This window comes from Oncorhynchus gorbuscha, linkage group LG01, assembly GCF_021184085.1.
Source record: "Oncorhynchus gorbuscha isolate QuinsamMale2020 ecotype Even-year linkage group LG01, OgorEven_v1.0, whole genome shotgun sequence".
Lineage (NCBI taxonomy): Eukaryota > Metazoa > Chordata > Actinopteri > Salmoniformes > Salmonidae > Oncorhynchus > Oncorhynchus gorbuscha.
The window spans coordinates 14,091,992-14,105,333 of record NC_060173.1 but is presented as its reverse complement, the minus strand read 5'-3'; the positions used below and the strand labels follow the sequence as shown (position 1 = coordinate 14,105,333).

The 13,342-nt window shown below is 44.1% G+C and overlaps 1 protein-coding gene across 1 annotated transcript in view; it reads right to left on the bottom strand.

Annotated features, from left to right (window-relative positions):
* Nucleotides 1–13,342, bottom strand: part of lrriq1 (leucine-rich repeats and IQ motif containing 1) — a 55,037-nt gene that overhangs the window by 30,836 nt on the left and 10,859 nt on the right. Inside the window, exons 12-16 of the mRNA XM_046356115.1 lie at nucleotides 12,393–12,586; nucleotides 7,174–7,301; nucleotides 5,964–6,037; nucleotides 5,088–5,181; nucleotides 1,080–1,265 (exon numbers count right to left, since the gene is read on the bottom strand). Coding sequence (XP_046212071.1) covers nucleotides 1,080–1,265; nucleotides 5,088–5,181; nucleotides 5,964–6,037; nucleotides 7,174–7,301; nucleotides 12,393–12,586 — 676 coding nt within the window. The remainder of the gene's footprint in view (nucleotides 1–1,079; nucleotides 1,266–5,087; nucleotides 5,182–5,963; nucleotides 6,038–7,173; nucleotides 7,302–12,392; nucleotides 12,587–13,342) is intronic.

Here is a 13,342-nt window from a genome sequence, read left to right as displayed (position 1 = left end):
AGTGACCTCGATTTCTCCTCCTCGTACCTGCCAGTTCACCACAGGGTCGAGGGGAAGGTGTATAACAGTAAAGGAAAACGGTGAATAGTCGGTAAGGGAGAAAATATACACTGTTTTGTATCTTAAAAGCCCCATTTAAGGTTGGATAAATAATCATTTATGCTATTAAACAATGAAGTTCATATTGTTTTGGCAGAGTGAAATGGGACCTGTGGAGGGCAGTTATATGAGGGGAAATCAAATACCCGCTGTCCTGGGGCTACTAGCTACAGCAGTTCAAGCACATGATGGAACTGGAATGATACATTTGAATGGAAACTAACTGGGATTCATTCAGAAAGGTACTTCGACCCCATTTACACTATGTGAAATGAGGACGGCAATGTAACTCTACAGATACACTGTCCATACACATAGAAACTTATAGAGAAAGTAAGGACATTTCAGATGAAATACCTTTAATTTCTCTCGGCAGTGTTGTAAAACTTTACACAGCAGGGTAAACCCCAGGATGTCTACATCATTTTACCAGCTTTACTAGACAGGCCTGAGCCACAGCCAGACTCTTCACCTCTCTAGACCTTGTCTGGCCCTGGGTCGAGATTTGAGCCAGGGGTTAACTGGCTGCGGTGGTCCCTGCCCTGCCCCCAGAAAGGCCCATTGTCCAACGCCCAGAGGGGGTGCATGGACAGGGGTGGAGAGGAGCGCACTGTGGTCCCCCCCCGAGCCATGGGACTCCTTGGTCTCACCCATACTACTAGACACCACTGCGTTTCATCTTTTGTGAAACATAATTATGGTGAGGTCAGAAAGATGAGCTGAGGGTTGACCACTGGTCTATATGTTGGTGGTCTGGTCTGTTTAGGGGTGTTAGTTAAGACTAGTGTCCTCAAACTACTTACAAAAACAGCTAAACATTCATTGCCTTTCAGCTTTGGACACCCTGTGTATCAGTTATGCTAATAATACTAATATGCAGGTTAGAGTTTGTCTGTATGACGTTGCTATCCTACAGCATATGTGTAAGCTGAGCTGTCCAGCAGAAAAGCTGGCGAGAGTCTGTAGTAAGCTGCATGAACCTGAGTTGTGCCGTGTGGCTGTGCTGCAGTGTGTGGAACTGCTGGAGCTGTGCCTGACAGAAGGCTAGAAAGCTGTTCTGAGGCAGCAGGGCCGTCACTAGACCAGGACTAGGGAGCGCTGGAGAGGAGCCGACAGGCTGCCCGTCTATGGCCTGTAGACCCGGCACGGCCCTCTGCAGACTGGACCTGTGGAAGATAACATGGTGTGTTAAATAATAAAGATCATCGCTGGAGGCCATAGAATACCATACTAGGGTTCATGCTACCTGGTAGCATTTCAGAAAGTCAGGGCCAATACTCAAAAAAGTCTACAACTATTTAGGGTGACAATTGCAGTCAGTAAATGTATTTTAAAAATCTCAACACAGTAACTATACCAGCATGTAACTCCAATGTAATAAACACATACGTTTTAGGCCCTGTCATGTAAAGTGCTCTCCATATTCTAAAACACTAAATTGATACATGACCACATAACAAAATTACATATTCAACATTGTTAAAGTAGGAATTGTGAATGATCCTGGATTTGATCTCAAACTGATTATAAAAAATGTAAAGGGTCAACCCATTTTCAGTTCAAATTGATTTGCCCCCAACTCAGATGTCTACAGTGTACTATGATGTGCCAGTGGAGAGCCTCAGCTTGTTGTATCCAATAGTTTGTCAGATAAGTCCTTAGGCAGAGTAGATACACCACCTTGAGAGAGCGAACAGGGATAAAATCCTAAAACGAGTTTGACATTTCAGGCCCAGCAGAATCAAAGCCATTTTCCTCCATGCGAAACAAGAAGTTTGGTTAGAGTCTTGATTTTCTCAAAGCAGAAGAATGTGATGACATGTTGAGCTGCAGATGAAAGACTTTGAGACTAAAGACTGGGCTTCAGGCTCTGGTTTTCGTTGTTTTTGTTGTTATTTTCCTTTTTTTCTCAACCACTAAAAGAGTGAGTGACTTAAGTTGTATGCAATGTATCCCAAATGGCACCCTATTCCCTATGTAGTGCACTGGTCAAAAGTAGTGCACTACATAGGGAATAGGGTGCCATTTGGGACGTAACCCTTAAGCTGAAGCAGCTGATGGTGGCCTGGCTGTGCTGTGAGGGGGATGGCTGCTGAGCTGTGTGTCTATGGGAGAGAGAGGTAACACCGGCCTGAGGCTAAGGATGTGCAAGCTGAGGAATCCCAAAAACTTTGCCAGCAGAGAAAATGGTCTCCAACGCAAACTGCATGGCCAAATGTGGCCGATCGATGCCAATGTGAAAATGTAGAAAGAAACACATTAGGAAACGCGTACAGTATTACTGAGCCGTGACAATTTACAAATAGAGTAAATTTATACAGTATGAATGTTTTCTGTGATATGACAAATCTTTGTCTGTAACTAATCTGTAATTATTAATCTTTATGAAATGTTTAAATATGAAAGTGTACTTATAAACAACAACTACTACTAACGTAAAGCAATTTATGTTCACAATAAATGTTTGGTTAGTATTTGCTTCTGGTCATTTTACCACAGGCGCTGTTGCTGTCAATATGAGCCTAAATCCAATACAAAATTTGACAAAAGGATGAGAGCCTTTAGTTTAGTTTATCAACATCAGGCGTAAATCTGGCTTAAAATATCCTTAAGAATGATGGTGGGGCAAGAACCAGCTGAACTCCCTGTACTGTGCCACAAACATGACTCTAGGTCACAGGTTGTGCAGTCCACTGTCAGAGTAATGGGGTTTTGATGAGCCCCACCTCACGCCTCTCTTTCTCTTTCTCTCACTCTCTCTCTCACACGCTCATCTCTCTCATCTCACACACACACACACACACACACACACACACACACACACACACACACACACACACACACACACACACACACACACACACACACACACACACACACACACACACACACACACACACACACACACACACACAAACAAGGATTAGATTCCAGCCCTACAGGCTTGTCGTCTGGCCGACCGGACCCTCTTGTAACGAAGCATAAACCATAATAAAGCCTTGATCCTCACATGAGCTCATTGACGTGAGGTGGGCACACACAATGCCTTTCATGGTTAAATGTTTTTGGGTGGAAAAAAAAACATGCTTTGCAATTACGTGCCATTGGTTATTTGTGTTTAACGTACAAGGTTCAAATGAAAGAACTTAAAATATGTCAGAATGCTGAACAATTTGACCTTCTTGGCTCATTTGAATAAATGTATTTATTAAGCGGAGCCCAGAGCCGTGGACATGCAGCTCCTTCTCTCTCTAACAATACAATGTTCCATCCTGGTCCTAGCTAGGCTCTCCAGCTGCGTCCTTCCCTCCATCCTATCAGTCTTTGTCTCTCTCCGTTTCGAACCCAAACCAACCTGGCTCTATATATTTCATTTAGTGAAGACTTCCTTGAAAACACAGGCTTTTAAAAGAGGTCTGATTAATCAGGCAGTGCTATCTTCTCCTGGCTCAGGGCTGCTGGAAGTGTATTTCTTAGCAATCTCCATTTGGTGCTTTAGTTGAGTCGGTGTTATCGCTGGACTGGGATGAAAGGGCCAGGGGGAGAGTGGGGAAATACAGGGGGCTAATTCCACTGTTGGCATTGGAGGTTAGGTAAAGTTCATTGGGAATATGTATTCTCCATTGCGGCTAACGGTGGGGCACCCCAGGTAATAGAAACCCATATGTCTGGGTGGGTGCTGACTGCAAAAATGTATGTAGATAGAATGCATAATGTGGTGTACAGTGCTACTACTGGTTGATTAGAATAACTATTCAGATATACAGTAAAGGTAGTGAAAAATAAGTGTGTTAATCATGGTTCTTTTAAGTGCTCAGTGGCACGTTTTTTACATGACTTGGTCGAGGAAAGGGTAGTAGGCTACTGGTATTATTAAATCCTGTCGTAACAGTTCTTGAAAGATCCAGGCATCATCTTTTAGGCTAATGCTATGACTAGACGGACCTTAAAATGTTAAACATATATATTTGTAATTTCACACTTCATAAAAGTTATGCATGGTTTGTCGGTCATAAACTGTTAAGACCACTAATGACCACGTGTAATGCCGAAACGATGAAATCTAGCTAGACTACCGGTAATTGAAGTTAAGTGCTCTAGCTAGCACACATTTTTCATATCAACTCATTTGGACCCCCCACTTAAATGTACGCGAGGAAAATGTTTTGGCGCTGTAAGTGAATGAGCAAATTGATATTGAAAACTTAATAGAAAACTTAATAATTTTTCTGTTGAATAAATATTTTGGGAACTACTGACACTCAGTGCTACAGAGGTTGCGCGGTGCGCGGTGCGGATATCGCTGGCACGTTGGCTAATCCTATAGCATTCCCAGATTGCTAGGCTAATCCTGGGATGTGGACAGGAAGCACTTGTGGAATGTTTATTCTACCTTAGTCACCACAGCCAACATCCTCCTCCAGACTGGGCTCACGTTCTGCGACAGGAGGGATTATATGAAATGGCAGTGACTTGGTATTCCCGTTGGTATGTAACCTAACTTCTCACATCCGCCCCAGCAGGGATATTCCAGAACAAAGCTAGAGAAGTTAATTGTGTCTGTCTGTCTCTCTACACAGACATTTTAAAACCATTTTAATTACATTTTACAACTAATCGTTGCAATGCTGATGACTGGGAATGTATTGTATGTACCACAGGAGGTTGGTGGAGCGTTAATTGGGGAGAACGGCTCGTGGTAATGACTGGAGCGGAATTAGTGGAATGGTATCAAATACATCAAACACATGGTTTCCAGATGTTTGATGCCATTCCATTTGCTCCGTTACGGCCGTTGTTATGAGCAGTTCTCCCCTCAACAGCCTCCACTGTTATGTACCTGTTATGATGCAGCGTCCAAGTACAGTGTTACCATATAAGGTGATGTGTGTATGACAACATTGCTTTCTCCCACGGGTGCATGCAACCCAGGGCTTGTCGCTCATACATATTCACATATTTTGTGTTTCTCATTGGGCTTGCCCTACCTCCACATGGACTCTTGCTGAAGGGGATTCCCAGTGAGATGGACCTCTCGGAGGAGTGGACATCCCTGCAGACTCTCACACAGGTTCTGCAGCTCTACAACAGTCAGGCAGAGCAGCAAAGGCCTGAGCTTATGGTTTTACATCGCACAGAGGCAGAGCAGCAGAGGCCTGAGCTTATGGTTTTACGTCGCACAGAGGCAGAGCAGCAAAGGCCTGAGCTTATGGTTTTACATCGCACAGAGGCAGAGCAGCAAAGGCCTGAGCTTATGGTTTTACATCGCACAGAGGCAGAGCAGCAGAGGCCTGAGCTTATGGTTTTACATCGCACAGAGGCAGAGCAGCAGAGGCCTGAGCTTATGGTTTTACATCGCACAGAGGCAGAGCAGCAGAGGCCTGAGCTTATGGTTTTACATCGCACAGAGGCAGAGCAGCAGAGGCCTGAGCTTATGGTTTTACATCGCACAGAGGCAGAGCAGCAGAGGCTTGAGCTTATAGTTTTACATCGCACAGAGGCAGAGCAGGAGAGGCTTGAGCTTATAGTTTTCCCTGTCTATATATCACTATCACTGGTACCTGATCTTTTTATGGAGACTGTATCTTTATCTACTGCTGGATCCCCTGACATTTACTGGATGGAGGTAAATCGCATTCCCCAGATGTGTGACATTATGCATATCGTAGACATAGGTATTACCATAGATCCACACTTAAAATGCTCCCTCTCACTCACATAGAGAGGCACATAGCAGAATAATATGAATGGAATAGCATGAAACTACAGTATGTAAATGACATAACAACATGACAACTGAAATATTTGGATCAAAAGTTTTTGGGACATCAAAATTTACATTTTCTAAAATAATAAACCATTACCTAAGAGGCAGTTGTCTCTGATGTCCAGCTTCTCCAGTGACACAAAATGACACAGTGATGGCAGTTGGGTTATACTGCAAAACACAAATTAGAAAATACATGTAATACACTGTAATGGAATACTGTAATTTATACAGTACTTTTAGGTATTATCAACAGTAAAAAAAATAACTTGTTACTTCAGCACACTGTATATTATAGTGCTTTTTGGGAAAAGTGCTGTATTTCGAATGGTACTGTAATTCCATCCCACAGAAAACAGTATCTTTGGAGCGCCAAAAACCTTTTGACCATTAGTGGGTGAATGGTATTGCTGTTTCTGTCTCATTAACATATTTTGAGGCTTGTCTTGTAAGAGCCTATATTTGTTGCACCCATGAGTGAGAATGCTGTACCAATTTAACTCCTATGTGGTTATAGTGCCCCATGACATTTAAAATGTATAGGGGACAGATTCGAGTGGCATCAAGACCTAAAACTTAAATGGTTGAGCATTTTGCCATGTCCTTCAGGTCTGTGTTGCTCTGTAGTCGCTGCCAGTTTGGATGGAAGCTTTTGTTAAGGCCTCTAGATGTGCAAATGATATAAAACACAAAATATGAATTAATGTACTGAGATGTGTAAACACTTCACCAAGCCCAATAACAGTAAAATACTGTGAAATACAAACCCCTCATCTCAATGAATTTCAATCATTCATCAATTTATTAATTCCGATTACGATAGCATTTACTTTTTTTTACAGTATATTACAGTCAATTTGACAGTATTGTACTGTGTATCATTACAGAGTACTTGCTTTGATACTGTATTTATATTATAGTGGGTGCACTGTAATATGAAATACCGAAATTTACTCGCCACCGAGCTGCCTGCAAGATACTGTTAAATTCATGGCAACCCCTTTACAGTGTATTTACCAATCATTCAGCAACATTACATTGGTTTTCTTAAATCTTACAAATGTTATCACAAACACTGAATTACTTACATGTAGCTAGTACATTTTAAACTGGCCTAATCATTGGCATTGGATACACTGGATTTTTTAAAAAAATCCTTTATTTAACCATAGAAGTCACATTGAGATTTACATAACCCTTTTTTTATTTTTAAAGTGAGCCCAGGCCAAGAGAGCAGCATACATATAGTTACACAACACAACATAAAACATAACAATGGCATCAGATGGAATGCCATGTGATGTTACCTGTTTTGGGCCCCAGAGAGGAGCTGCATCAGGGGGAGCCAGCAGGCTGTCAGGCCCTCCAGTGAGGAGATGCTGTTGTCCTCCAGATGGAGCTCCACCAGGAGGACCTGGTTCCTCAGACTGGGTAGCTGGGGGAAAGAGAAAGGGGCAGGAGGGAGGTAGAGAGACCGACAGTGAGAGAGATAAGGAGAGAGAGACACAGAGAGACAGAGAAAGATAAAGAAAGAAAGAGAGACAGAAAAAGAGAAAGAGAGAGTGATAGAGTGAGTTTACCTACAGTGGCAAGAAAAAGTATGTGAACCCTTTGGAACTACTTGGATTTCTGCATAAATTAGTCATACAATTTGATCTGATCTTCATCTTAGTCACAACAATAGACAAACACAGTCTGCTTGAACTAATAACACACAAATTATTGTATTTTTCATGTCCATATTGAATACATCATTTAAACGTTCACAGTGTATGTTGGAAAACGTATGTGAACCCCGAGGCTAATGACTTTTCCAAAAGATCATTGGAGTCAGGAGTCAGCTAACCTGGAGTCCAATCAATGAGACGAGATTGGAGATGTTGGTTAGAGCTGCCCTGTCCTATAATAAACACTCACAAAATTTGAGTTTGCTATTCACAAGAAGCATTGCCTGATGTGAACCATGCCTCAAACAAAAGAGATCTCAGAAGACCTAAGATTAAGAATTTTTGATTTGCATAAAGCTGGAAAGGGTTACAAAAGTATCTCTAAAAGCCTTGATGTTCATCTGTCCACGATAAGACAAATTGTCTATAAATGGAGAAAGTTCAGCACTGTTGCTACTTTCCCTAGGAATTGCTGTCCTGCAAAGATGACTGAAAGAGCACAGTGCATAATGCTCAATGAGGTTAAGAAGAATACTAGCGTGTCAGCTGAAGATTCACAGAAATCTCTGGAACATGGTAACATCTCTGTTGACGAGTCTACAGTACGTAAAACACTAAACAAGAATGGTGTTCATGGGAGGACACCACGGAAGAAGCCACTGCTGTCCAAAAAAAACATTGGCGCACGTCTGAGGTTCACAAAAGAGCACCTGGATGTTCTACAGCTCATCTGGCAAAATATTCTGTGGACAGATTAAACTAAAGTTGAGTTGTTTGGAAGCAACACACAACACTATTTGTAGAGAAAAAAATGGCACAGCACACCAACATCAAAACATCATCACAACTGTAAAGTATGGTGGAGGGAGCATCGTGGTTTGGGGTTGCTTTGCTGCCTAAGGGCCTGGACAGCTTGCTATCATCAACGGAAAAATAATTCCCAAGTTTATCAAGACAATTTGCAGGAGAATGTAAGGCCATCTGTCCGCCAATTGAAGCTCAACAGAAGTTGGGTGATGCAACAGGACAACGACCCAAAACACAGAGATAAATCAACAACAGAATGGCCTCAACAGAAGAAAATACACCTTCTGGAGTGGCCCAGTCAGAGTCCTGACCTTCTGGAGTGGCCCAGTCAGAGTCCTGACCTTCTGGAGTGGCCCAGTCAGAGTCCTGACCTTCTGGAGTGGCCCAGTCAGAGTCCTGACCTTCTGGAGTGGCCCAGTCAGAGTCCTGACCTTCTGGAGTGGCCCAGTCAGAATCCTGACCTTCTGGAGTGGCCCAGTCAGAGTCCTGACCTTCTGGAGTGGCCCAGTCAGAGTCCTGACCTTCTGGAGTGGCCCAGTCAGAGTCCTGACCTCAACCCCATTTAAAATGCTGTGGCATGACCTCGAGAGCGGGTTCACACCAGACATCGTAAGAATATTGCTGAACTGAAACAGTTTTGTACATATGAATGGTCCAAAATTCCTCCTAACCGTTGTGCAGGTATGATCCGCAACTACAGAAAACATTTGGTTGAGGTTATTGCTGCCAAAGGAGGGTCAACCAGTTATTAAATCCAAGGGTTCACATACTTTTTCCACCAAAACTGTGAATGTTTACATGGTGTGTTCAATAAAGACATGAAAACGTATACTTGTTTGTGTGTTATTAGTTTAAGCAGACCGTGTTTGTCTATTGTTGTGACTTAGATGAAGATCAAATCAGATTTTATGCTGCTGACAGGTACTACTGATGCTGCAGATAGGTCCTATTGGTGCTGCTGACAGGCACTACTGGTGCTGCTGACAGGCACTACTGGTGTTGCTGACAGGCACTACTGGTGCTACTGATAGGTACTATTGGTACTGCTAAGAGGTAATACTGGTGCTGCCAAGAGGTACTACTGGTGCTGCTGACAGGCACTACCGGTGATGCTGACAGGCACTACCGGTGCTGCTGACAGGCACTACTGGTGCTGCTGACAGGCACAACTGGTGCTGCTGACAGGCACAACTGGTGCTGCTGACAGGCACAACTGGTGCTGCTGACAGGCACAACTGGCGCTGCTGACAGGCACTGCTGGTGCTACTGACAGGTGCTGCTACTGCTGGTGCTGTTGACAGGTACTATTGGTGCTGCTGTCAGGCTCTAATGTTGCTGCTGATAGATACTATTGGTGCAGCTGACACGCACTACTGGTGCTGATGACAGACACTATTGGTGCTGCTGACAGGTACTATTGGTGCTGCTGATAGATAACATTGGTGCTGCTGACAGGTACTACTGGTGCTGCTGACATGCACTACTGGTGCTGCTGTCAGGCTCTACTGGTGCTGCTATTAGATACTATTGGTGCTTCTGTCAGGCACTACTGGCGCTGCTATTAGATACTATTGGTGCTGCTGACAGGTACTACTGGTGCTGCTGATAGATACTATTGGTGCTGCTGACAGGAACTACTGGTGCTGCTATTAGATACTATTGGTGCTGCTGACAGGAACTACTGGTGCTGCTGATAGATACTATTGGTGCTGCTGACAGGAACTACTGGTGCTGCTATTAGATACTATTGGTGCTGCTGATAGATACTACTGGTGCTGCTGATAGATACTATTGGTGCTGCTGACAGGAACTACTGGTGCTGCTATTAGATACTATTGGTGCTGCTGACAGGTACTACTGGTGCTGCTGATAGATACTATTGGTGCTGCTGACAGGAACTACTGGTGCTACTGATAGATACTACTGGTGCTGCTGACAGGCACTACTGGTGCTACTGATAGATACTATTGTTGCTGCTGACAGGTAATACTGGTGCTGCTGACAGATACTATTGTTGCTGCTGACAGGTAATACTGGTGCTGCTGACAGGTACTATTGGTGCTGCTAACATATACCATTGGTGCTGCTGACAGGCACTACTTGTGCTGCTGATATATACTATTGGTGCTGCTGATAGATACTACTGGTGCTGCTGTTGGATACTACTGGTGCTGCTGATAGATACTACTGGTGCTGGTGATAGATACTACTGGTGCTGCTGTTGGATACTACTGGTGCTGCTGACAGGCACTACTTGTGCTGCTGATATATACTATTGGTGCTGCTGATAGATACTACTGGTGCTGCTGTTGGATACTACTGGTGCTGCTGATAGATACTACTGGTGCTGCTGTTGGATACTACTGGTGCTGCTGTTGGATACTACTGGTGCTGCTGATAGATACTATTGGTGCTGCTGATAGATACTACTGGTGCTGCTGTTGGATACTACTGGTGCTGCTGTTGGATACTACTGGTGCTGCTGATAGATACTATTGGTGCTGCTGATAGATACTACTGGTGCTGCTGTTGGATACTACTGGTGCTGCTGATATATACTATTGGTGCTGCTGATAGATACTACTGGTGCTGCTGTTGGATACTACTGGTGCTGCTGTTGGATACTACTGGTGCTGCTGATAGATACTACTGGTGCTGGTGTTGGATACTATAGGTGCTGCTGATAGATACTATTGGTGCTGCTGTTGGATACTACTGTTGCTGCTGATAGATACTATTGGTGCTGCTGATAGATACTATTGGTGCTGCTTTTGGATACTACTGGTGCTGCCTCAGGTACTACTGGTGCTGCTGATAGATACTATTGGTGCTGGTGTTGGATACTACTGGTGCTGCTAACAGATACTATTGGTAAGATTTCCCTCTAGTGGTGTGGGGGCTGTGCTTTGGCAAAGTGGGTGGGGTTATATCCTTCCTGTTTGGCCCTGTCCGGGGGTGTCCTCGGATGGGGCCACAGTGTCTCCTGACCCCTCCTGTCTCAGCCTCCAGTATTTATGCTGCAGTAGTTTATGTGTCGGGGGGCTGGGGTCAGTTTGTTTATCTGGAGTACTTCTCCTGTCCTATTCAGGTGTCCTGTGTGAATCTAAGTGTGCGTTCTCTAATTCTCTCCTTCTCTCTTTCTTTCTCTCTCTCGGAGGACCTGAGCCCTAGGACCATGCCCCAGGACTACCTGACATGATGACTCCTTGCTGTCCCCAGTCCACCTGGCCATGCTGCTGCTCCAGTTTCAACTGGCCTGGGCCCTAGGACCATGTCTCAGGACTACCTGACATGAGGACTCCTTGCTGTCCCCAGTCCACCTGGCCATGCTCCTGCTCCAGTTTCAACTGTTCTGCCTTACTATTATTCAACCATGCTGGTCATTTATGAACATTTGAACATCTTGGCCACGTTCTGTTATAATCTCCACCCGGCACAGCCAGAAGAGGACTGGCCACCCCACATTTGCTCTCTCTAATTCTCTCTTTCTTTCTTTCTCTCTCTCGGAGGACCTGAGCCCTAGGACCGTGCCCCAGGACTACCTGACATGATGGCTCCTTGCTGTCCCCAGTCCACCTGACTGTGCTGCTGCTCCAGTTTCAACTGTTCTGCCTTATTATTATTTGACCATGCTGGTCATTTATGAACATTTGAACATCTTGGTCATGTTCTGTTATAATCTCTACCCGGCACAGCCAGAAGAGGACTGGCCACCCCACATAGCCCGGTTCCTCTCTAGGTTTCTTCCTAGGTTTTGGCCTTTCTAGGGAGTTTTTCCTAGCCACCGTGCTTTTACACCTGCATTGTTTGCTGTTTGGGGTTTTAGGCTGGGTTTCTGTACAGCACTTTGAGATATCAGCTGATGTACGAAGGGCTATATAAATAAATTTGATTTGATTTGATTTGATTTGATTTGGTGCTGCTAACAGGTACTGCTGATATTTTTCCTTATAATCCATCATGCAGGATTAATGTCAGTAGCACTTTAATTAGTTTAATATATTACTTTCCTGGTAGTTAGGCCTACATGGTATACTGACTATGTATTTTACCTCAGTCAGATTGTTTCCTGTCAGGTCCAGGGTGTTGAGCAGAGCACAGTTGTCCAGGCCCTCTACACTGGACAGATGGTTGTGAGACAAGTCCAGGTGTAGCAGCGTGTACACCTCTCTCAGTCCTCTAGTACTGATCAGCTGGTTGTGGTCCAACAATAACTTCTGCAGCCTCTTCAATGGCTCCAGACCACCTTTATAGGAGAAGAAGAAAAATAAAGACAAATAATTTTCCTTACATTAGTATGTTTTAGTATGTAAAGTAGTAGATAATGGCATGCTTCATTTGCATACCTAAAGAGTTATGGGGTAGAACAAAATCAGATTGTGGAACTGTGAGGGGTTGAAGTAGGATTCAAATGAACCAAAGAAGATCTAATTTCAGTGTGTGGCCAAGGTTACCGTTTTAGTAACGTTCAAAGCTAAACTCCCAATAAAAAAGCATTCACGGTCTTCTCAGGCAGTTAATATCTATTCATGACTTGAGGCCTGGCTCCTGGTCTGTTATTCACAGTAACTAAGTCACATTTCAATATATACTGAGCAGGGGATCAAAAGAAGAGGTACACTGCTCCCTAGTGGATAGCAGTGGTTACAACTAGCCATGAAGTACACTATAACTGTAGAGCAGGCAGGGGTGTGAGTCAAACCACACATCTGGAAGGCTGCACAGTCTGTTGATTTCCATCTTTGCCTTTTAATCATTGTCTAATTTAGACCTGTATGGGGTGCTGATAATTCCACACTCTGTATAGGCCATCTATGAGCTCAGTTTACTGATGCGATGGGGATCTGAGCTCAGCTTACTGATGCGATGGGGACCTGAGCTCTGCTTACTGATGCGATGGGGACCTGAGCTCAGCTTACCGATGCGATGGGGACCTGAGCTCTGCTTACCGATGCGATGGGGACCTGAGCTCAGCTTACCGATGGGGACCTGAGCTCTGCTT